This window comes from Plectropomus leopardus, chromosome 19 (assembly GCF_026936395.1).
Source record: "Plectropomus leopardus strain MGB_pleo_1.0 chromosome 19, ASM2693639v1, whole genome shotgun sequence".
Classification (NCBI taxonomy): domain Eukaryota; kingdom Metazoa; phylum Chordata; class Actinopteri; order Perciformes; family Serranidae; genus Plectropomus; species Plectropomus leopardus.
In genome coordinates, this window is record NC_142194.1 from 20,050,576 (window position 1) to 20,074,662 (window position 24,087).

The 24,087-nt window shown below is 39.9% G+C and overlaps 1 protein-coding gene across 3 annotated transcripts in view; it reads left to right on the forward strand.

The window, feature by feature from the left end:
• The window catches only part of mpripb (myosin phosphatase Rho interacting protein b), a 45,350-nt gene that overhangs the window by 2,105 nt on the left and 19,158 nt on the right, over positions 1 to 24,087 (forward strand). For all 3 annotated transcript variants that reach the window (XM_042507292.2, XM_042507291.2, XM_042507294.2), the window contains exons 2-12: positions 4,796 to 4,873; positions 5,189 to 5,254; positions 12,379 to 12,530; positions 13,544 to 13,628; positions 14,554 to 14,725; positions 14,847 to 15,285; positions 17,885 to 18,011; positions 18,955 to 19,059; positions 22,003 to 22,059; positions 23,117 to 23,185; positions 23,726 to 23,815. In XM_042507292.2, coding sequence (XP_042363226.2) covers positions 4,796 to 4,873; positions 5,189 to 5,254; positions 12,379 to 12,530; positions 13,544 to 13,628; positions 14,554 to 14,725; positions 14,847 to 15,285; positions 17,885 to 18,011; positions 18,955 to 19,059; positions 22,003 to 22,059; positions 23,117 to 23,185; positions 23,726 to 23,815 — 1,440 coding nt within the window. The remainder of the gene's footprint in view (positions 1 to 4,795; positions 4,874 to 5,188; positions 5,255 to 12,378; positions 12,531 to 13,543; positions 13,629 to 14,553; positions 14,726 to 14,846; positions 15,286 to 17,884; positions 18,012 to 18,954; positions 19,060 to 22,002; positions 22,060 to 23,116; positions 23,186 to 23,725; positions 23,816 to 24,087) is intronic.

Consider the following 24,087-nt stretch of genomic DNA (forward strand, 5'->3'; position numbering starts at 1 on the left):
GGTCTCTGTGATTGATTGTGTAACACTCAGCTGTTGTTTATCTGCAGTTGTTTGTTTTTAGTGTGATCTCAGGCAGACTAGATCACTGTGTTGAAGCTAAATGAGACCTGATTGAAGAACATTAAGGATGAGCAGAGCAAAGATAAAATGAAGCTTCACTCAGCTATGGAGATCATATTATAGGCATGTTTTCTCTCTCGGATCATTGGTTTAGTCTCTGTTGTATCCTGTAATTGATCCCAGACATGAGGCCCAGATGGGCCCTTGAACACAGCGTAAAAGCCAAACAGCAACGTCAGCATCCTCTTCCCCTCTGCATCTCCCTCTGTGAGTGTGTGGGGGCACAGGCTTGTTGCAGTAAGTTTATTGCAGGTTAGCCATTCATATGTGAGGCTCCTGAGTCAGGATAGCCGATTTATAGTTACATCACTTCCTCTAATCTCACTGTGACCTGGCCCACACTCTCCCGCAGCCTGTGTGACAACACCTGGGGCCAGAGAGGCTTACTGCCCTGGCCTTTGAGATTAATATAGCATCAGTCATTGCTCATCACTGCCTTGCCTTTTGAAAATGTCTCCAGTCTGTCAGCTATCCAAACAGTTAACAAGGAGCTCTGTTGCACAAACAGGTTTTGTAAGGATTCTGTCTGGACAGTCCTCAAACCAGTTATGGCTACACACCAGGCCATTACTGGCCTAAAGCTGTATTATGTAACATCACATAAACAGTGTTAAACTTCTGAGCCTCGTTTAGCAGGCCCAAGGTAAGACTAAGGCTTTGTAAAATGTTCCTAGTGTTCATAAACAGGCTCTCTTAGAGGAGATAAACTCAATAACCCACTGGAAAGAAAGCTCCTGTAAAGCTGTTAAAATAACGTGAATAGTTGAATATGAGCCCTAAATAAAATTCAAGTTATTCAGAATTTAACTGGAGCTTGAGAAATGTTTGGAACAGATAGCCCATGTGGAAAAGTTATGCAAAAGGAAAAAGCTGAATGTCGGAAGGACAGTATTGTCTATAAACAATCTCTTTGTTCAACAGTGCAAGAATAAAAGGTGGGCTGGGGGAGGGGCTGCTGCTGAAGCCCGAGTGCATTCTTTTATTTCAGTCAACGTGGTCCGTAAGGACTTTTTATGTCTCCTCGAGTTCCAAGTGTGTGTCACAGTTTTCACTTGGTCACATGAATTGTTTGTCCACAGAGAGTTGAGATGTTCGTCAGGCTTGGCGGGCCCTCCCTGTTAGGAGAAAGTGATCACGCTATGCTGGAGAGGTGGTGGGAGGCAGGGCAGTGATGAAGGATGCAGACAGGCTAAAGTTTACACGTACGTGGGAGAGACAGAGAAATACAGGCAGGGATGTGAGGGAACTTAAAGGGGAACACTGCCTAAATTTAGAATTCCATTGTTATTTTCACAGTCAAGAAAAGTTCAATCAACATTTTTGTGAACATGAGCTTCTTTCTCAAAGCCAGAAACCAGAGAAGTAACTGTCTAATGTTATAAAGTCAGGGTATAAAGTCTGGGGCTGCTCCTTGGACAACAAATGGGAGCCTGATTTTGTGGACCCATCGTTTTCTTTTCATACCCAAATTAGTTTTATTCAATTGTAGTGTGCTCAGCTCTGAAACAGAAAATGTGCTCATATACTCAGAGCATTCCCCTTGGTACTTTAAGGATCATCTCTAACATTTTTCCCAGTTCATTGTCTAACGTCCAGGCCACACTGCCTGTGTGAGCAGCGCTGCCTCGGCGTGACTCAGCTACTGCTCAGCTGCTGCACAACTAGAAAATAGCCAACACTTTTTGGCAAAAACAGATGGTAAAAATTGTCTTTTGATAATCATATTGACATTATACCACCTTCCACTCCAGTTTCAATGTCAAAATCTGTCACAGATGTGAAGAGATAAAACTATAAGGGATGCATTATAATGTCACCACATAATCAATATCGGGGGATATTGGCTTTAAGATGAAACATTGGAATCGACCAATATGCTTTTTCATATTTTGCAAGATGAATGAATATTACATACAATGAAAAGCATTGAATTTTACGTCTCCATCTGCTAGTGGGCCGTCATGATAAGAGTATGCATAATGTGATGTTAATTTCACTACAGAAGAGACTTGATGATCACTAAAATTATGTCGAGATATTATTGGCTAAATGAGTTTATATATATTGGTATATTGGAAAAAAAATCCAATATTGTGCATTCCTAAAAAATATAGCTGTTTTACTCAACCTTCCTGTTTCCGTTTCGAAATAAAAGCCCCTGACAACACATCTGTCGACAGAATCCCTTCAGTGGTTAACAATGCTATTTATTTCAAAATATTGTACGACTGTGTTGTTGACAATAGAGTGGCTGGCATAACTCCATAAATTGTGTGTTGAGTATGGGTTTTTAATTGTGCAAATACAGTAGTTATAGCAGCAGGCAGCTCAGCAGCAGTGCCACAACAACGGCAACGCTGTCTGTGTGAACACTGCAAGACTGCATGTCAGCGAGGTAGCCGTCATGCGCTACTCAGGCATGCAGTTTGGCCCGAGCGTTAGGAGAAGCTCCATACTTCATACCCTATGACTTCACAAGTCTGAGTTTTAGCACTATAGTAGCTGGATTTGGGAAGGAGTTTTTTATTTTTACAAATGATTCTGGACTGTCTTAGACCATAGGAATGACATACATGAATACTGAAAATGGGCATAGTTCCCCTTTAAGGAAGGAGAACAGGAGACAATAGGAGAGAAAGGAAGTATGGGGTTGGGAAATTGAGTAGAGTTTCCCAGTTGTTGTTGCTGCTGGTTTTAAGGATTAAAGGTGGAGTCAAACTTTACAAAGCCCATAGCTTTAATATGCACCAAATCTGTCAATGCAATAAGTGACTGTGGTCTGTTCTTAGTTTGCTCATCCGTTTTCATAAGTCAAAGATATTTGCCATCACTTAATACCAAATAGACTAAAGCTCATGTGACTCCTCCCAGCCTAAAAAAGTGTTTTTGTAAGGGCCTCTTGTGTTGAGGATCACTGTTTTGATAATGGATGACTTTCACATGGGTTCCCTCACACCTAGCCACACTGTTTTTTGTCACCCACATCCTGGTCAGTGACACCCCTACTAGAATGAACATGTGCTTAAGAGTTGCAGTTACAGCTGTGACCATGTCCATGTTTAACTTCTGACTTCTAACTTCTTTAGAGAGAGAGGACACAATGATACAAAGGGACAAGCAGACATTTTAAAGAAGAAAGAAGGAAAAAAATACCCCCACCCCCATCGTCAGCTACTGCCACTGTCATTAGTATTTTAATGTAAAACATAAAGGAAATGTTTAATGTAACAAATGTAAATAATTGTATTAAATACAAGATTATTTAATTAGCAGTATAATCAAAAAGTTTGAAATCTTTTTATTCAAGAAATAAATACCATTATAATGGCGCCCACCTACAATTTATGTTGATAATATAATTGTAATGTATTCCATCACTTGATAACACAAGGCATTTTATTTGCAGGGCTGTGTTGTTGACATCACAGTGGCTTACAGGGTTGGTGGAGGATGTGCTTTTAATTGTGGAAAACACAGAGGTTACAGCAGCAGGCAGCTGTGCAGCAGCATTGTAGCAACTCCAGAACTATTGTGCTCTCTGGCAGTTTGTCATTTTGCCATTGGAATGATGCCACACGTCGTGGACAAGTTGCAGTCAGTGTGTAATAGGTACTTTGCTAAAACTGTGCGCTTTGTTGTGTGTGTTTAGTTTTCAAATTCTGTGTAACTGACACCTCAGTGTAGTGAATTAATGCATAATTACTCCTTTTTACCTTTTGAGGGGTATTTTTCTCACCTTCAGTCACAGATATTGTGATATATCACAGATGAATTGTCTTATACTTGTAGTATATCAATTATTGCAGAACCGTAATATCTTGATAGTATCATTATCATGGGTGAAGTATTGGGATAATATCATATCATGAGTTACCCTTTGATTCCCAACCCTAGTGATGCCCCACTGAAATAATCTAATAGTTTTAGCCCATAAAAAGTGCTTCCATAGGCACGTCCATACAAGTTCAAGCAAAGCATATAGCTTTATGGCAGGCATGCAGTGACGTGGAGCAGTAACAGGGCCAGTAATAGAGTAGCAGACTAATAATCAGATCCCTTTACCTTCCAGTGGAAGAGTTGGGGGAGTGAATGCTGGTATGAGAGCTGCTTGCTAATGGTTAACACTTAAAGCAGAGAGATTATGTCAGTGTTAATGGAGTGCAAAGAGCAGCCATTTTAAAGAGCCTACCTGCTGCTCAATGGGGGGAGCTCTCTCTAGTTTACATTATTTGGTGATTACCAGTTTTTGGCTGAGATATATCTGTTGAAGTCCCACATATTTAAGTCTCCTTGGTCATGAGTGAAAATAATTCCCAGTGAGAATATGTAGACCTAACACAGTGTCCTGACAGCAAGCGAGCGTTGCTCTCTGTTCGCACTGAATCTGTTAATTATGCACTTTTGTTACATCGTGTAAACAAACCCTGTAGACTACCTATTAGCTGTGCTCTTGAATGGAGATGTAACCACCAAAATGATGGGCGAGCACTTGGCTGTCTTCCTGTGTTTTTACAGAAAACATTAGGGAAAGGAAGCAATATCTTGACCCCAAAAGTCTTCTTTCGTTCATGTTCACATCACCCCTTTCCCTTCCATCCCCCTCAGTTCACACTCTCTTCTAGTTTTTAATGATTACTTAAATTGCTGTTTTTCTCTACCCCTCTCTCTTTTACAGGCTAAACCTATTTATGGTGGATGGTTGTGCTTGGCTCCCGAGGGAACTGATTTTGACAATCCTATGCAGAGATCCCGGGTAAGGGCATGCATTATAGGCCCATGTGTTTGTTCACTAAACAGTTGTACACACGATACACACAGATGCTGATACGTCCACTGAATCAGCAGGATTTAATTGTAGTAGGAATAGTAGCAGGTTGAATCTCCATTAACTGTCCTGACAGCCCCCTCTGATATAATGAAAAGTAGGGCTAAACTGTAATCCTTTGTTAAATTTTTTTTATTTTAGATTGTCTATTTAGAAAGAGTCAATGTGTCTGTGTTTTATGTGACTTTCACCTACTGTGGTTCAAAATAAGGCTTATCTCATACCATGTATTTCTCCTGGCAGAAATGGCAACGGAGATTCTTTGTGCTGTACGAACATGGCTGTCTACGCTTTGCCCTGGACGAATCAGTAAGTAATGCGTTAGACTTCCTTTTCCCATAGTGAAACTGAACCCGAGGCCAGATTGAGATGTTGGGATGATGGCTTCACTTGTGGAGTGTTGTCATGGCTTTCATCTACAGTCTTTGGCAACAGATGCCACAACATTTTAAAAAAAATGTGATCAATCGAGATTGCATTTGTCTCTCTGCCTGCTGATCCTATCTTCCACTGGTAATCGTTTTGTCTTTTTATTGTTAAATTATTACATGATCGTGACTTCTGTGAAAAAAATGTTTTGGGCTTATTGGAGATCTTGTGAAGACAATTTTCTTTCTATTATGCTGTAGTGGGAAGAAAGGCCAAAATTAAGGTGTTCTGTCAGCAGTACCAATCCATTTTCATAAACTGAGCAGCAGCAGAACACCGCTCTCTTATACTCAAAGATGCAGGAGCTGAACTCCTTCATGCAAGAAAGAACCAGAGCTTTAGTCTGAGCACGCTTCACCAGACCCAAGGAGATGAACAAACCAACTACTTTCTTTTTTTATTAGAGAAGTCAGTTATTCAGAGGAAATAAATGGAGTGTCTTCATCTCCCCAGAGGGAAGGGTGACCATAGAGCCAGCTGAGATGGGAAAGCATGCAGTGGACTTATAAACAGACCTGTTCAGGGCGGATAGCTGCGCTGCAGGGGCTTCCTCAGCTCAGTCCAGAGGATTAGGATACTCTAAGCTTGGACATAACTCTGGATGAACTGACTGCTGTCTCAGATGGCGTCAGGCAAGGCAGGAATAGATGGTTTACCATTAGACTTTTAAAACACTTTTCGGGGTGTTTTAGGATAGGACTTTTCGGACACATTTAATCTTTGGAAACCTGAGCAATTTGGCTTGATTTATCTCAAAAACCTGGAAAGAAGACAATGAGAAACTTAAAAAAGAAATGATCCGAAAGTTTGCAAGAAATTAATTTTTAAAAAATACAAGAAAATGGCCTAAAAATTACAAAAAGGGCAAAGTCAATTACAAACAAGGAAACAACCTGAAAAAGTGCATGAAATAATTATATTTTTGTAACATAACTTCAATTATATAATCAAGATAATAACAATATAGTTTTGTGGACCTTTTCCTTGTTTTGTCATATTATTTAATTGAATATATATATATATATATATATGATTTTTAAAAAATCTATAATTTTCTACATCCTATTTGCAGTGCAAAGTATGTCACAACGACCATTAATGTCCACTAATTAACGGTTAAGTAATTAATGGTTCAGCTCTACTGTAAAGCGGACTGATACATGCATGCGTTAAACGCCCCGTGCAGTTATACTCGATATCAGCATTCATAGTATGCCTCTTGTCCAATCAAATTGCTTTGTCGAAACTAACTGTTATGTAAGTGTTGATAAAACACCTGTTGAAAGTAATAGCCCCATCATAGCCGCATGTTTTAAAAGAGATTCCTGGGTAAGCAATGTGCAGTGAAAAGGCTCTGAGAACTCCAGGGGTAAAAGCTGGGAAGTCACCTCCTGCTGCCCAGTGTAGGCCTGTGTTTGTGGTGGTAATGTGTCGCTAGGGGAATGTGACACGGGTGACCAAACCCATACTGGCTGATCAGGCTGGAGATTAAACTGCTTGTGTGTAAACACTGGGGGCCACACACTGCCAACCATTCTGCCAGAAACACATATGCATTTACTTTTCGAATGTTGTGAAGACAAAATGCAGGATGGCAAAATTTCAAACTTTTAAATAAACTACTCTCCAGGATAACAACATTTTCGATTATGTCTTTATTTGCTTTTTATATAACGATATTTATTATTAACACAGGTGTGACCCTGTAAGTGAGTAGGATAGCAAGGGGAAAGGAGATGAGCTGACTACGCCTGTGTGTATTAGCCAACCATTTGAAGTCACATTTGGTGAATCTTTTCATGTTTCCATCGATGACAATGGGAGGAAACTTTGTTGCGTTTGAGTGAGTGCGTGTGTGTGTGTGTGTGTGTTTCCACTGTGTAATGTGTTTCCAGTGACACCCAGGCTGGTGTGCAGTTGTGTTTTCCTCTCATTGTAACAGTGATTCCAAAACTGTCTGCCTCATTGTCCTTTGGTCTTTTCATGTGCTCCACATGGCAGGAAAACTGGGTCAGGGAAATCGCTGCTTTGTGCTCTGGACCCTTAGGATAGGAACTCTCTGAAACCTCTGAGCTGATAAGAACACATTCAGGGTCTTGATCTCATCAAGCTCATCATTGTTTACTCAATGGCTCAAGCCACCAGTGGAGGGCAGATGTGATTTAGTTGAGTTTTATTTTCATGTAACCCCTTACTCTCATGTGGCTTTTATACAGTGATTTACAGAAACCACACCCACCCACTCTGTCATATGATTCATTTGTTCACATTATCTCTACATGGGCACAGGGGCGGAGGGGTTACGCACCTTTCAGCAAAAATAGCTGTTTTTAATCCAAAAACAGTAATTTGTTTGATTCGTGTGGATCTTATCAGCTTGAATTTTTGATTTGGGGGGCTGGCTTTTATTAAATGGTCTTGTTGTTAATTCATGTTTTATGGCTGTTGGGAGAAGTTTGCCCTCTGCGATTTCAGCCAAAGTTGAACGTTTTTGAAAAAGATCATAATTTCAGTTCAAATGAAAACATTTCTTCCAGAAAGTGCTTTCTGACAGGAAGCCCTGAAGGTAAATTCATCCCATGCGCTGTCTGATGTGCTAGTGTTAGTAGAGTTAATTTAAAGTAAACTTTACTGCACTTAAGATGTTACAGTTATTAACATTATTGATGTGATGTAGTTATCTTTGTCAGGTGTGGCAGCTTCTTCTGTAACAGACTGTGCTAAATAGACTTATGATATTGTTACATATTGATCCTAGGCCCCTGAATCGAATCAAATCTACATCATAGCGTTGCAGACTTTGTTATATCTGCACATATTGTATCATTGTCGAAAGAATCATTAAAATACTGTATTGTGATGAAGGCTCATGGGCCACACCATAGAAAAACATCGGTTCTGTTGGCAACACCTTTCTGGCGATGCCCTCCTGACACGTCACAGTGTGATTTGGGCCCAACATGGATTTGAACAAAAATGCAGTAAAAAAATTTCAGAGGAAAAAGTCTTTTGTTTGCATTGAAAATGTCTCAGATATGTAACCTGTGAAAATGGGAGCAAAATGGAAGTGTTGCATTTAGATTTTTGTTCCACCTTTGTGTGTGTTGACAACTAAGCCACAGACTCTGTCTCAAAACTAACTGTTCGGTCCATTTTGTTCTGTCATGACTTGCGTGGATGCGTCGTCACCCTTGTCTACACCACCAATGGTGAATTCCTGTTAATTTTTTTGTATGCATTGAACACAGGATTACAAAAAGTTAGTAAGGTTTATTGTCGATAACATCATCTTGGCTCTTATAAGCGAATTACTTTGTTCGATCAACCAAGTTGAGTAATACACATGGTAACCATTTGTTGTCATTTCCATTAATAATAAGTAACAGTATTATTAATACTCTCTACACCATCACTCAGAGACTAACGTTAATGGAGCGAAGCAGCCATCAGCAGTAACGTAAGCAAACGACACCAGCTGACCAGCATACACTGCATCAGTAAACAACTTAAAGTAACTCTAGGTGAAGAAAATAACTCTGCTCGGTCTGTTTCACCAGAAAAACCCTTAAAAAATGCTGATGCGTCCGCATCGATAATCGTTTTAAAATCTTATTGAAAGTTGAGGTGCCAAGAGATTCCCAACCCTTATTGAAACACAGCCTGTTGTCAGCTCCCAGTCACTACATTACACTACAGATTATAAAGGAAAAAAGTTATCGTATTGAACAGTTTGGCCCATATTGATGCTTCAGACATCTGATTCCTCTAAAAGAACAAGGTCCAGGGAACGACGACATGGTCTGCTATTTTCTGCCCAGTAGACAGCAGGGTGCTATCTGGAAGCTTTGGCCTCTTTAAATGGAACTATTTTCACCACGAGCAGAGGGAAAGATGCTCTCTCATCTAAATCAGCATTCCTCCTCTAATGCCCTTATTTGGTGAACTGCAGTGAGCTTGCAGCCCTGGGACCACAGAGAGCAAGAGAAAGGGAGACATAGCCCCAAAAAACCACAGAGGAAACGTCAGATATGCCCCAGACCCAGACATTCCACACATGGCCTGCCAGAGCAAGCACCCAAGCTCTGCTCATACTAGCGCTGAATCTGCATCAAATAGTTTAACAGTCAGAGGAATAAATTAACAAGTGCGTAACTGTTGCATATCAGGAAAATCAAATTGAGTTGAAGACTATAAATGGATACATAGTGAGATGGACTGTCATGGAAAAATCCAATTTTCAAGTAGGATGGAAATATAGTGAGACCACCCTGAAAGCTTTAAGGTTAAAAGGTCAATGACCATGAGACCATGCTGAAGGAGGGGTCGGCGCTTCTTCTTTCCTACACTATTTTTCAGAAAATTACAAGCTGTTCTGTCACATATAATTAGGTTCAGAAATTTGAATCCTACATTGTTGGTTTTCTGAGTGTTTCCATGATGGTTAAGTCAGACTTGCAGTTTCTGTCCGTTAAAAGTTTTGATCCAGGGTGCTTTGTCAAGGCACATGTAGCATTTGAAGCAGCATTCTCCTCTCCAGAGCCCGCTGTGGCGGACTTGCCTTTGGCTCAGCCTGTAAAACTCTCCTGGAAGATTTATTATTTATGGAGTGGGTGTACTCCACTTAATTCTAAAGCTGGCTCTGTTGTTTTTTTTTCATGCCGTTTTTACAGGATTTGGAAAGTATACTATTGGGTATGGGCTGCAATAAACCAAATATTTTAGCATGTGTTGAATGTGTTATAGACAAATCCCAGTTTTTGTATAAAGCATTTTACTTTTCAGTCTCTTGTGGGTTGTATTGTCTTTGTTTAATTCATGTCTCGGTGTGTTTTATGGCCTCTCGTGTCATGTTAGCCAGAGTGACGGAAATCTCAAGAGGAGTCTGTGAGAAAGTTGTTGATTGTAATAATATCCCATTGGAAACCTAAAAATAGTGAGCCCCACGGAAAGCAAACACAATTGGAGGATAAGGAATAGGCCCAGTTGCGTAGAAATCAAACCAATGACAATTCAATTGTGTTTGAATGGCAGCCTTGGCAGATCTCCTTCTTTGTTTGGTGCCAGTCGTGGTGGGCAATTTCAAAGCAGCAAGTTGCTTTTTTACTTTCAGCTACTTTCAGCTTTGCTTTAGTAATCCAGGCCCAACCTAAAAGCATAAAAAATTCACCTCAATGTACTGTAAGCATCACATTTTCTTGGACAGTGAAGCAGAATCTGATTCTATTGAAATGTGATTCTATCTTCTATTCTCTGAGGTCTCAGACTATCTAGGACTAGCTGCAGACTGTGAAAAGATGATGTTGAGGTATTTGGTAGATAAAACAATTTGCAGCTAGGCTTTTGGTTTAAGCATCTATGGACTGCAGAGCTAAAAATCTGTGTTTCAGTTCCGGTTTCAACTAATGATTATTGTTATTATATGCAGATCATTTTCTCATTTAAGAGATTAACAGTGTCAGTTTGATCGATTAAGAATGACTATATCAACAAATGTCTGTTTTGTTCGACTAGCAGTCTAAAACTCCAAAGATATTGGCCCCTATTTTACACTTGGCACAAAGTGACGCATAGCTCAACTTTCATTTTTGTGGCCAGCACCCAAGTTGTTTATTCAGTCTTTATTTAATATCCAACAACTTATAAATATTCCAACTGCAATCTGTTTTTTATAATATCGGTTTCAGCGTCATATCAGCATCAGTTTTTGGACTGCTATCAAGGGACTGGTCCTCTGTGTCCCCTCTGTAAATTATGCCCCTGCCTGTGGCTCCATACTTTCTGTAACTGTTTTGCCAAAAAGGACTATTAATGGTAATAGATTTCTAGATGACGTAATATATACAGTCTCTGTACTGCATGTATGTTACCGTTCTCATCCAAGCAAATATCACTACGATAAACATGTGGCCACATTTTACCACAGTGCAGCGTTTTTTATAGTTCCACACTGCTACGTATCCTAAAACATGATTGTTTTTTTTTTTGAGTGGAGGAAATTGTTCCACAGCGTCTGAGTTCTAAAGTGCAATGCAGTGTCATTGCCATATTTGGCAGCCCCTGGGGGTTTACAGGCAGATCTTAATAAAGCTGGATCTGTGTAGTGTCCTTAAAAGGAGCTGGAAAGAGACCCAGCACCTGTTTTACATCTGTAGCCGCAAGGCCCGATAACAGAGTCGAAGTTTCTGAGCAGACAAAGTTGGAGAGGAAGTTTAGGGGATTTCTTTGCTCTCATGTTAACGAGATATTAAGTTATTGGGTTCAAATGATAGTGTGTTTATTATCCTGTCACACTGAACATACAGGAAACTTTATTTATTTTTCACTACCAAGATATTGAGGCTTTTTAGTGTGAAGCACGTCTGTGTTGTAGCTGGTTTACAAAGCAGACACAGCTCTACATTCTTCACTGATCACACACACAAAGCAGCTTTGGTCCGGCATCCCTTTGCTGTCATCTCCCCTTTTCACTCAGTATGTGCTACAACTGAAAGGATTTGCCTAGTCACCATGGTGATCTGGTGATAACAGCAGAGTGTCCATACAGTATGGGCCTGATGTGCCCTGAAATCTGCCCCTTAAAAAGAGAGGCAGATGAGGAATGAGGATTGGAAGAGACTTAGTGGGAAAGCTGCCGAGCCAAGTCTGTGAAACACTGCAGCACTGAGGCATGTTTTTCCTCACATCTTGTGTGTTTGAGTTTTAAACTATTTGAAATGTAATATCAGTGATATCATTGTTTGGTCAGGCAGTTACCCATTCGATATGAGAGCAAACCAGCAGAAGGACATAGATGGAGACAAACCGGTGACTTAAGCATATGGTTTCAAATTGTCGTCCTTTGTTGTAATTTGCTCTTTACATTTTTAGTGTTGTAAACATTGTTTTACATATCCTAATATTCTGTTTTCAGTTGTCTGCTCCAGCATTCCGGGTTTTATTTTGTCCAAAATTTAAATCACATGGACTAATACAACAGCTCATGTGTCATGTTGTGTCTCCTCTAGCCAAGCACGCTGCCTCAGGGCACAGTGAACATGAACCTCTGTACGGACGTCATAGACGCTGAGCCCAAGACAGGTCAGAAGAACTCCCTGTGCATCATCACCCCGGAGCAGGAGTACTTCATCAGAGGAGAGAATAAAGAGATCATCAATGGGTAAGCGGTCTTGATGTGTCTGGCGATGGGTCTGGTGAGGACAAGTCCTGGAAGATTTCAGTGTCCTAGACAGATGTAAAAAGATGTCAAATATTACCTGTGTTTATTGAATAGACTCACATACATAGTGACAGTATAATGACAGTATCAAAAATAAATAATTATGCTAACCCAGGGGTCAGCAACCTTGGGTACGGGTGTCACGCGGTAGCTTAACCAAAGGCACACTAGCAATAAATGTGATGAAATTTGAAAACATAAGAGTGCAACAGACAGCTGATTTGGGAGAAACCACAGTATATAGCATTGTGCTTAATGACAGCCTGGATGTGAATGACATACCACGTTTGTTCGCTGAAGCAAGATACTGTGATTTGACTGTAAACAAACAAACAAACAAACAAACAATAAAAGGTTAGGACATAGCCAGAGTTTTTAAGGAGCATTTTAAAGAGTAAGAGACTGACTATTTAACATGGCGCACTGATTTACATGAACATTTTTAAATGACACCTCATACCAAAAAGGTTGCCGACTCCTGTGCTAGCCTATGTTTGTTAGGGCAACGCATAAACGAAAATAATTTCTTTTAGCTTTATGTGTACTAACTGAATGTGACATGAGTGAGTGTCAGTGACAATATCAGTTTGATTGCACTGTTTTCTGCTGGAATATCTTAACTGGCCACGAGTGACTCAGTGCTGCAAAACTTTTGTCTTTTACCGCATTTCTATTCATTCCTGTCACTCACTTTTAAAGATCCACTATGGAGGAGGAATGGTTGATTCTTAAGCTGAATTGAAGCGTTATCTATGTGATACCTCATCATTTCACTACAAAAACCTAAATAAGATGACAGCTGGCAGGAGGAAGCTGAAAGTATTTGTGTTTTCAATAAAAACAGTGGAGTACTTGCTCATCTTTTTGGTGGTTGCATTTCCAGTTGAGCACACAGCTGATAAGTAGTCTACTGGTAATTACCAGATAACGGAAACACTCTCCTCTTTCTCCAGGTGGAGTGAACAGCTGGTGGTATACCCCCGGACCAACAAACAGAACCAGAAGAAGAAACGCAAGGTGGAGCCTGCAACCTCCCAGGTAACACTCCTTATATAGTGCATATATACCATTTTTCCATATAAATGTGCTGGCTTGGCTTGGGATACCTGCTTGCAGGTGTTTCTGTAACTGACGATGGCTTGTCTTGAGGTATGTTTAAAACCAGCAGGCTGATCCACAGCAAAAGGTCCCCCATTATTGTTATGTTTGTATTGCATAGCTGTTTGCAGAGATGCAGTTAGAGCCTGTTGTCTGCAGCTCTTCATCTAACATCCCACTGTAGCTGTTCTGCTTATACTGTTCTTCCCTGTGGTATCAGTACACTTGTGTGCGGTTTGGTCACTGGCACCTCCAGTCACATTAAAAGTCCCACGTTATTTTGTTATGTAAAAGCTTTTATTGTGAATTAGCAAACTAAGGAAATATTGAGTTTTCATCAGCAGTAATTTAACATAATTCCTATACAGCTGAAAGCGAACATAAAGCAGTAAAATAACGCAGATAACTAAAAGTACAAACAAGGACGCCAGAGAGGAAATTAATTCCAAGCCAAAGAGATTCAGTTAAAAGCTACAACTGTACTGAGAGCTGAACACACAGAGTGTTAAAATATGGTCTTTCTCCCTTATCTCCTTAGCAGACATCAGTTGAGTCTCACAACACACACATAGATGTCTTTGAAGGAGACATAGTGGGAAGAGGGGGGTCGTCAGAGGTTGGCTGTGGTCGAACAGATGTTGACTGCTCAGAGGCGGTCAGACACACTTTTGCCCAACCCTAGAGATGAAGAGGGCTCCAGCCCTTCTCGGCAGGGCCAGGCATGTTTACCTGATGGTGGAAACGTGCGGCATGGTTTTACTTGGTTGGGCCAAAAGTACAAAAAATCCCCAAAAGTCATACCTTGATTTCAAATTCCACTTTCCTCATTTTATTGTTTTTGGCTGTTCCATGTGTTCACATCTAGGAGCCAGGTCCAGCCAAGGTAGCAGTGACCGGCTCTGGTATCCCTGATGCGGAGAAGGTCCCAGATTCAAGCTCCATCATCTGGCAGGAGGAGCTGAACCAGAGAGAGGCTGAAGGGGCCCCTGTCTGGGCCCCTGCTGACCTACCTTCAGAATCACCACTGCCTCCCACAGGTAAGGAGGGATAACATCTACAGTATGTAGAGAGGAACTCTGCATAGTGTTCATAAAGTACCTAAAAATAAATAAATAAATTTAAGCAGTTCTGTTGTGTCTTCGGTTTATTTTTTTCTAGGTGACTGTGTACTACAGGGCTCTGACGCCGGCTCAGTGAATGGAGATGAGGTGGACCAAGGCAGCCTGGCACTTCATGGCTCTGTGCCCCAGCCCCCCAGCGACCTGCTCTCCCCGACAGGCTCATGCTCCAGCCTGGGGGGCGTCCCACGCTGCCTCTCTCCTGCACCCAGCGACCCCTTCCCCTCTGGCAGCTCCCTGCTCTCTAATGGCTCCCACATCAGCGGCTCAGTCAGCTCTCTGGACTCAGACGCCAGTGGCAGCACCGTGACCAGCACCGACAGCCACCCGACCAACCAGAGGGGCGGCCACTCCTACAGCCACCACGACACATCTAGATCCCGAAGGTTGGAGGCAGAAGCAAGAAAGGCTGAGAAGAGGAGCCGGTTTAGGAGCCCCAACAGGCAGGAGAGGGAGGCTGTCCTGAGCCCCGAGAGGAGGTCAGTGTCTGCTTCCTCTGCCAGCTGCTGTTATTCCATAACAGCGCCCCTTTTTTTTTTTAAAGCAGGAGGAAAGGAAAAATACTTACATACTGCCCCATTAACACATTACTGAGCCAGTTTGGGATTTGACACAAACTCTGCCTCTCTACAGACATGCCCATACAACAGCCACAAAGGCAATGACTATAGCCCCTTTCAGATATTACCTCATACATGTATGCAGTGGTGATTTAAAATGTCGGCCGTGAGTCTGAATAAGCACTTCAACCAATTTTACGTAGAAGTCAGGACAGCAACCAATTAATCATTTTTAGAAAGATTATTGTGATGTCAGATCAGTCCATAGAATAGATTATTTCCTCTTGCAAGTCCATGACCAGGACGATGTCTAGCATTTGGCCAGTGACGTGTGTTGCATCTCATTCCCCATACTACAGTCTTTATTTCTAATTATCCCTTGGCCATCAGCCATCAAATAAAGACAGAAAAATACACACAAAATAATTATTAAAATGGAAAAAAAAGACCCCTTGTACAAACATGTCCTTCTCCATTATTTTTTTTTTTTTTACTTTTAGTCATGTCCAGTTACATGGTTAAAATCCTGAATATCATGCAAGCAAATTCAAACTGAACTACAGCCACAAGTAGCAATTGCAGGGCTAAGACTGTATGGACCCTTAAAACCTGAAAGCTGGGTAGGATCAAGACCTTTGACAGTTCAAGACACCTGCATTAACACTGACACAGCTGTGATTAGGTTAGTCTAGATGCAGAAACTACCGCTTCACATTGTGGGCGTGCCGCGCAGCTTTGGGCCGCCGCGTGTCCAGTGTGAGTAGTCTGATTGCTCTACATGGTCACCAAAAGGAAGCAGGCAGCTTCAGTGTGAAGCCAGCGTTATGATGGTGCTGGAGGCCAGCACAATGCCATCTACAGAAATTATATATTTCCATAATGAGTTTCTGAGGTTTTTGGGGCCAAGTACAATCACTTCAGTTTTGTCTGAGTTAAACATCAGGTCATCCAGGTTTTTTTGTCCTTAAAAAATTCTTGAAACTAAGTCAACTGATTTTTATTTTCTTGCTTGATCGATAGATAGATACAATTGGGTATTATCTGCATAAAAATGAAATTTTATAGAGTATTTCTAATAATATGGCCAAGGTAAAGCATATATAAAGTGAATAGAACTTGTCCAAGCATTAAACCTTGTGTCACTCAGTAACTAACTCTAGCATGCATGGAGTATCCATCAGTAACATGCACACACTGAGATCAGTCTGATATAGGACTTAAACCAGCTTAGTGCTGTTCCATTAAGGTCAATTTAATGTTCCAGTCTCTGTAATAGGATATGTTGGTCAGTTGTGTCAAATGCAGTACTAAGATCAAATAAGGAAAGTACAAAGACAAGATGTTTGTCCAAGGCAATCCGGTCATTTGTAATTTTTACCAGTGCTGTCTTTGTGCTGTGATGCACTTTAAATCCTGACAGAAAATCCTTAAATAGACTGTCAAACAAATTAATATTATGCTTCATGGTCATTCACTTAGCATAAGCAATTCTGTAATACACAGAAAGCAGGGATAATGCACACAGATATGTTAACCATCTCTACCTATCACTTTCAGATATTTCTAAAAACTGTTAAACTATTATTTGCTCTGTGGATAAGCTGCTCAAAAGAAGCTATCCTGGCCAGCTCGTCTCTTTATTTTTTAAAGCTGATTACTCTTCTGACCTCCAATGTCTCAGCACTATCCTGCTTCCCATGATGAGGGCTAGTTTCACCCAAAAGCATAGGTATGAAGTTGTGACGACAGAATGTGAAATGGTGCATGATCTCTGGTCCACTATTGTCAACTGTATTAACAATATACTGAAAACAGTATTCTCTCAGAGTCCAGCATTATTTCGGGCATCTTACCAGTGGAGGCTTACTGAACCAACATTTCTTTCTTTGCTGCATCTCCAGCTGCTGTCATCCTCCCTAAGCCTCAACCTTGACATTTTCAGTGAAGTCTAGTTATTCCTAATCATTACTTTGTATGTAATTAGTTGTGTCTGTATTTCTCAAGCCATGGAGTACCACAACTCTGTTGCTTTTTGCTTTTCTCCAGGCTTCCTCATGAATTAGTGCTCTAAGATCCTTTTCTCATGTAAACTTAACACCCTCATAGTTTGGGGATTGATGTCTTTGATGTCATCTGTAGTCCAACAATCAACAGACTGATGCAGTACAAATGGTTACAATGTGGAAGACAAAGAAAAGCAGAATCCCAAAACAACAAAGCACACACCTGACAGCACACAACACGGTATACACAATAATCACATCTTTAAAGTGATCAAGTTACTTTTACAGACAGTGCACACTGTGCAATGCCGAAGGTGGCAAGAAACACACGACAACCACAATTAAAGTGACAGATGCAGATATCCTGCACTATAAAAAGGCTGCAAAATAATAAATACATTATGAAATACACAATAATATACATACAAGGACGTGATGCTTTTTAAAAAAATTATGACTGAAAATAAAAAGGAAATACTAACAAAGTGTGTGTGTGTCTGTGGGTTTCTTTGCAGTCGCTCCGGTGTTATTGAGAAGTTGGAGGCCTTGGAGCTGGAGAATCCAGAGAAAATGGAGGTGGAAGAGTCTGGGAGGAGTGGAGCCAGACAGGGCCGAAGTGAGCACAGACGCTTCCACAGAGAGGTAACGCTGCTGTTTGCGTGCAAAGATATTTGATCAAACAGTGCCGGCATTTTGCAGCATTTCACAGTAGATATGGGAAAACTTGTAAACACCAACATCAGAACGTCACACGTCAGAGCAGATGTGGGAGCCGCATTCGACCTGCCAGTTTGGGTTTTTCCTCCCCCCCCCCCGTCCCAGCACCTCCCCCCACTCTTTTATCTTTTCCCTTCACCCTCGCCCTCTTCCCTCAATTTCTCCCTCTCTCTGTCCTGTCTTTGTTTTGGTTTTAGGTCAGAGGTCAGCAGCGTGTGCTGTATTCATTTCCAGTTTCCATTCTGTGCTGGGATTCCCCTGTTGATTTTGCTTCCTTTCCCATCCCGACCCTCTGTGTTCAGCTAGAACTACTTGAAACCCAACTTTAGAGACGCAGAGACCCAACACTTAGCAACGTCGCAACGTGCATTATTAGCATTGCACATTATCCTACAAACTCTCTGTTCAGCAGTGTGCCGCAGACGTCATAGCTCCGCTGAAAATTGAAATTGGAAGTTCCAGCATACATTGTTTCTCTGTGCTATTTTTCCTTTCTTCATAATGCAAACTGATTAAAAAGTGGGTAGCAGGTGGCACCTTGTACAGTAGACCCGGTCACCAGTGTATGAATGTGTGTGTGAATGTGACTTGTAGTGTGAAAGTGCTTTTGAGTGGATGAATGACTAGAAAAGTACACCATCCATTTATTAATCCTGCCCACTTTGCAACGGTGCTCATTGTTTATATCTTCTCTGCTGCTGAGTAGAAGATATGTGTGAAGCATTCATATTTTAGCATATGTAGCTTCCTTGGAAACAACATACAACATACGTATTTGAAGCTTTGTCTGCTGTCATGGCTGTATATGATTCTGGACAAGTATAAATACAAAGTCGAAAAACGTGTCTTTACTGTATGTGTTGTGTAGGAGCAGAGGCATGACATGGGTCAGGGTCTGGATTTTCCCTCCACCCTGCCTCCTTTGAGGAGAGCCAAGTCCCTGGACAGAAGGACCACTGAGTCGGTCATGACGGTGAGTGTTTACTCTCACTTTTGTAAATTGAGCTCATCAAGGTCTAGTGTTCATCTATGCAAGCACCTTTTGTGACTGTCAAAGTTCATGATGGATTTAAAGACAAATCATCCAGATATTTTTATAGAGACATTTTTTTCTCAGTAGGACCACAATGAGTATGTCTTATGTTATGTATCTTCCTCATAAATGGCAGGACTCGTGTAGCACACGACATATCTAATACAGGTGGAAATCTCTGTGCACCTCACAATTAAATCTGATTATGATTCAGAGGGCTATGATGTAATTATGACCCAATTTTGATAAATATATACACTCTCACACGCTTCTGTTGATCATGATTTATAATAATCCATAAGTAAATAAACAGACGAATCTACTTGCATAAATCGTGGCTCTTGTAACATCACAACAATGCTTTAATACGCTTGCTTTTTAACAGGGGTTGCCAGATTGTATCCACCTGTGGCTGCTCATGATAACCAATTATGGGATATTCATGTCGGTGTAGTGTCCATACTGTAATATTTCACTGGAAACTGTATGCATTCACCTACTGTTGCTTTCATACTAAAGTTTCAGAGACATAGTAAAAAATCGAATATCGCCTGCTGTTTTAGCGTATTAAATAATACATATTGTATGTGTAGAATAGTTTGGCCAAACTGGTTTCCAATTAAAATATATGGTCTGCAGCAAACTTTTTTTATTAGAAAGTTGACTGCATTTATTAATCAATTAATTCATTTGAAAGCACCTTGCTGTCTCCTGCCTGTATAAGAAATGCAAAATTAGGGGAGGAGTGCTCGGCTGCGTTTATGTCTCCAGCAGTGGAGAGCAGCCTCTCTGCTGCACCATTAGCTCCGGGGAAAGTTAAGAGTGGGTTTAGCGCAGGGTTTTTGTGATGACTGAGTAATGTTGTTTTTTCACTACAGAGTTGGTTGAGTTGTTAATTAAGTGTGGCTCCTTGCGTTGCCTATGACTCTGATTATTACACAGTAATCATTTTCCCGGTCGCTCTCCTCTCTGCTTTTTTCCCCCCTTCTACATATATATATATCTGAATCACTAGATGCTCAAATTGAAGAATGGTTTTCTGTTAAACAGTTACTCGAGTAATTGTTTCAAGTCTATACCAGAGTTTTAGTCCGTTCATTAGGCTGCTCGTTGTATGCGTATGAGCTATAAACAAATTAATGTACTTGAAAAAAATGCAATGAGTAACTTAACAAGAAATGACCAAAAAAAGCAAGAAATAAATTACCTGAAATTAGCATGAAAAGAAAAAGCTAAAAGAACAAAATAATAATAATCAGATAAAAGTGATATAATAAAATAAAAATAATAAATATCAATAATGATTAGAATTTTTCTGTAAAATAATTCAGAATGAATAATTTATATAAATTATAATAAATTATAAAAATTCGTTATTTTTCCCCAGTTATTAAATAATTTTAATTTAATTTTCTTTTTTTTTTTACTTTGAACAATTTGCGGGATATGTCATGGGAAGTTGCTGATCTTTTTTTTTTTTTTTACAATGCTTTTAAAATTATTTTCACTAATTACCTCAGGTTTCAAATTTTGAATGCTTGTAAAAAGTGTGTGAACACAGCATAAGAAAACTGATGTCAATCCAGCTTTCATAGGGTTAATAAATTCTTTTTTTTAATTGAAAGTCCGAAAGAATCCTGTGTGTTTAGGTGTGTCTCTGGTCTCACAGCTAAGCTGTAGGATTCATGGTCAGCATCAGTGCCAGGTCTTCAGCTGTGTGAAAAGACCTCGCTGGGTTTTTGTTGGGTCTGAGCAGGTAGATTCTGATAGGTAACACAATTAAGTTAATTTAACATTGAGAAACGACAGCATGACAGCTTTGCTGAGAAAACCATGTTGATGAAACAGCTGCGTAGTGCAGTATTGTGAGTTTGAGTCTGTATCAGCAAAGGTCTGTATCAGCAAAAGTTCAATTACATCTTTGGCAAAGTTTCCCTTAAAGTAACTCACACCTTTCAACTTTGATCTCTCATTAATTTGAACAAAAGAGACTTTTTTTTACACACTGTCAGTCATCCCATTTTCAAATTGCGTGAGTTGCATTGTTTCTTTTGTAGTTAAAGTTGCCTTTTTCTTTGATCTTGGTGTTGTGGTGAAAGGGTGTGGATGTTGTAGGCCAAACCTCCGTGCTGCAGGGACAGTGCAGCCCCGTTCTCTCCCTCTCCTCTTCAGGTTATACTCCTCATTCTGCTCCCTATCTGTGCAGATTTTTCCCGCTGCGTGTATTTATTGCACCCATTCTGTGTCATGTGTGTTATTGTATTTTTGTTGGCTAGAGAAGCGAAGCAGGTGGCTGTCCTTCTGTGTGTGTGACAGTATATATCACAACTTACCACCGCTTCCTGAGGTCACCATTGTTTGTGTGTTTCATCCACTGCGTGGAATCACGGCAGACTACAACCGTACTGAGCACTGGGTTCTGCATTCTCAGCTGGAATAGCACAGACAAACGAACGGCAGAAGTTGCCCCTGGCCAGTGGCCCCCATTTAGATAACCTCACATATTCTAAATTTGTCTTTGATTCATTGGTAGGGTCAACTTCTACCCTCAGCTGACTTGAGTGAGCATGTGTTTTGTTGCGCTTAACTTCTGAACTATGTATTGACATTTTGATTTTGTACTTGAACGTGTGTGAATCTGGCTATTTTTAAGATGAATTTGTTCTTTGCTTTATTGTATTATTTATTAAGGTAAGTGGTGGTAATCAACTGCAACACTTTTAAAAAGAACAATGACATTGTTTATATTTGTATTTGAGTGCTTCTGAGATCATTTTTGCATGTTGAAGAGTTTGACATATTATTTTGTTGTTGTTGTTGCTTTGCTGTACTATTTCAGAAAGGTGTTCATTCATTATCTTTTTGGTCTTTTTTTTTTATTAGCCGGATTTACTGAACTTCAAGAAAGGTTGGATGGTGAAGCTGGATGAGCAAGGCCAGGTACTATGAACTATTAACCCTTTAAGCTCTGCCATAGAAACGATCGGCCAGTGCATATGTTGGTATTTTTGCTCATTGTGATGTTATTTCTTGGAGTATCTTTAAATGTGTCATAACCTTAAAATCTGCACAACCTAAGCTAAAAGACTTATTTGAACTATGTCCATTTTTTAGTTTAAAAGAAGAGTACAAAAGTGTTAGATAGTTTCATCTGAAATAACCTAAAATGTAAAAGCTTATGTAAGTCCGTAAACCATAATAATCGAGAAAAATACTGAAATTGTGTCATAATTTTTTTTAAAAAAAGCAACAGACATTCATAGAAATCTGCTTTTGTGTTACTATGTTGCACTGACATCATCGCATGCTGACAACATGATAGCACAAAAAACAGAAGTCTTGGCTTTCTGCTCCAAAAAATGAACTTTCTGTCTGTTGTAGTTTTTATTTTAAATCAATTTTAAACAGGATCAAGAAAACAACAACATCCAGTGGCTGCCAGCAAGGGGCCTGTTTTCAGAGGGTTAATTTGCTTTTGTCTGTAAAAAGTTGTGATAAATGGAAACAAAAGAAATAACAACATGCACCCATGTGCCAAATACAAAAAATAAATCACTGTTTTTCATCCAGACATATTGACACAGAGCAACAAAGAGGTATAATGTTGCCATTTATTTAAAGAAAAAATACCAACCAATGAAGTTTCACATTTTGGATTTCTCTCTGAAAAATAATGACCTCAAAAAGGGAGTCTAAAACCAGTTCAAACAGTATCTGAACTGTCCACCTAAAGCTCTGTTGAACGTCTGAAGCATTCTATGGCCTTTACAGAGGTGCGGTCACACTTTGATGTTGTATCTTCAATGGACTTAAAAGATTAGGGTGGAGCCTCGAGCCTTTAAAGCACATTTTTGTATGATATAGAGAAAGGCAAGCAGTTTATTGACTACACGTTCAGTGTGTGACTACTTCTTCATATCTTACTACCTTAACATGCTCTGTGGATGTAAGTAGCTTCTTTATAGAACTCTTGTCTTTTTTCCTGTTTATGTTATAGTGGAAGAAATACTGGTTTGTTTTGACGGATCACAGCCTGAGATACTACAAGGACTCCATTGCAGAGGAGGTAAGGTTATTCATTCTGTGTTGATACTTGTTGAATGTGGAGGCTCATGTACACCTTCAAAAACTTGTGGACAGGTACGTAGGAGGAAAACTAATTCCAAAAAAGAGAGAATTCCTGCACACTGTCCAGTTACGTTTCAGTCGTCAGACCTTCATAAGATTGAATAACAGAAAAAAGAAAATTGGAAAACATATTTAGGACTTTACAATCTGAGACTGTGAGCTGAGTTCACAATGAGGTTCACACTCTGTGTGTATTTAGCTTATTAAAAGCACCTCCCAATATCAAATATGTTACTTCTCTGCAATCAATTTAACAAAATACACATAGATTAAAATAGTATAATATAGTTTAAAAACAATCAATATAAACAATGTTTGGCACGTCAGCAGTATTTTCCAGTAGCCTTTGATTGCTGATGTGCTATACCTTGTTTATATTGTTTTTTTTAATTCTATCAGTCTATGTGTATTTTGTTGAGTAGACATAATGTTCTGTTTTATTTCATGTTTTTTCTTTGTCTCCTCTTTGTTACCTCAGGCGTCTGACCTGGATGGTGAGATTGACCTGTCTTCTTGCTACAGTGTAACTGAATACCAGGCTCAACGCAACTATGGCTTCCAAATACATGTAAGAGGCCTTCTAAAAAGGACAAATGGTTTTACTACGAATCTTAATTCAGGCATTTGTTAGCATAGGAAAGGTTTTTTATTTTTGTCTTGTGTTTTAAAGCCTTTATACGTTGCACTGTGATTAATTTCATATAACAGTCCTGAAAAGTCATTAAAAATGATTAGAAACTGAACAAAAATATAAGCACAACACTTATGGTTATTCTTCTGACTGATTGACTGGGTTTAATCATAAATAAGATAAATTCATCTTTTAATTCTCCCCCTTTT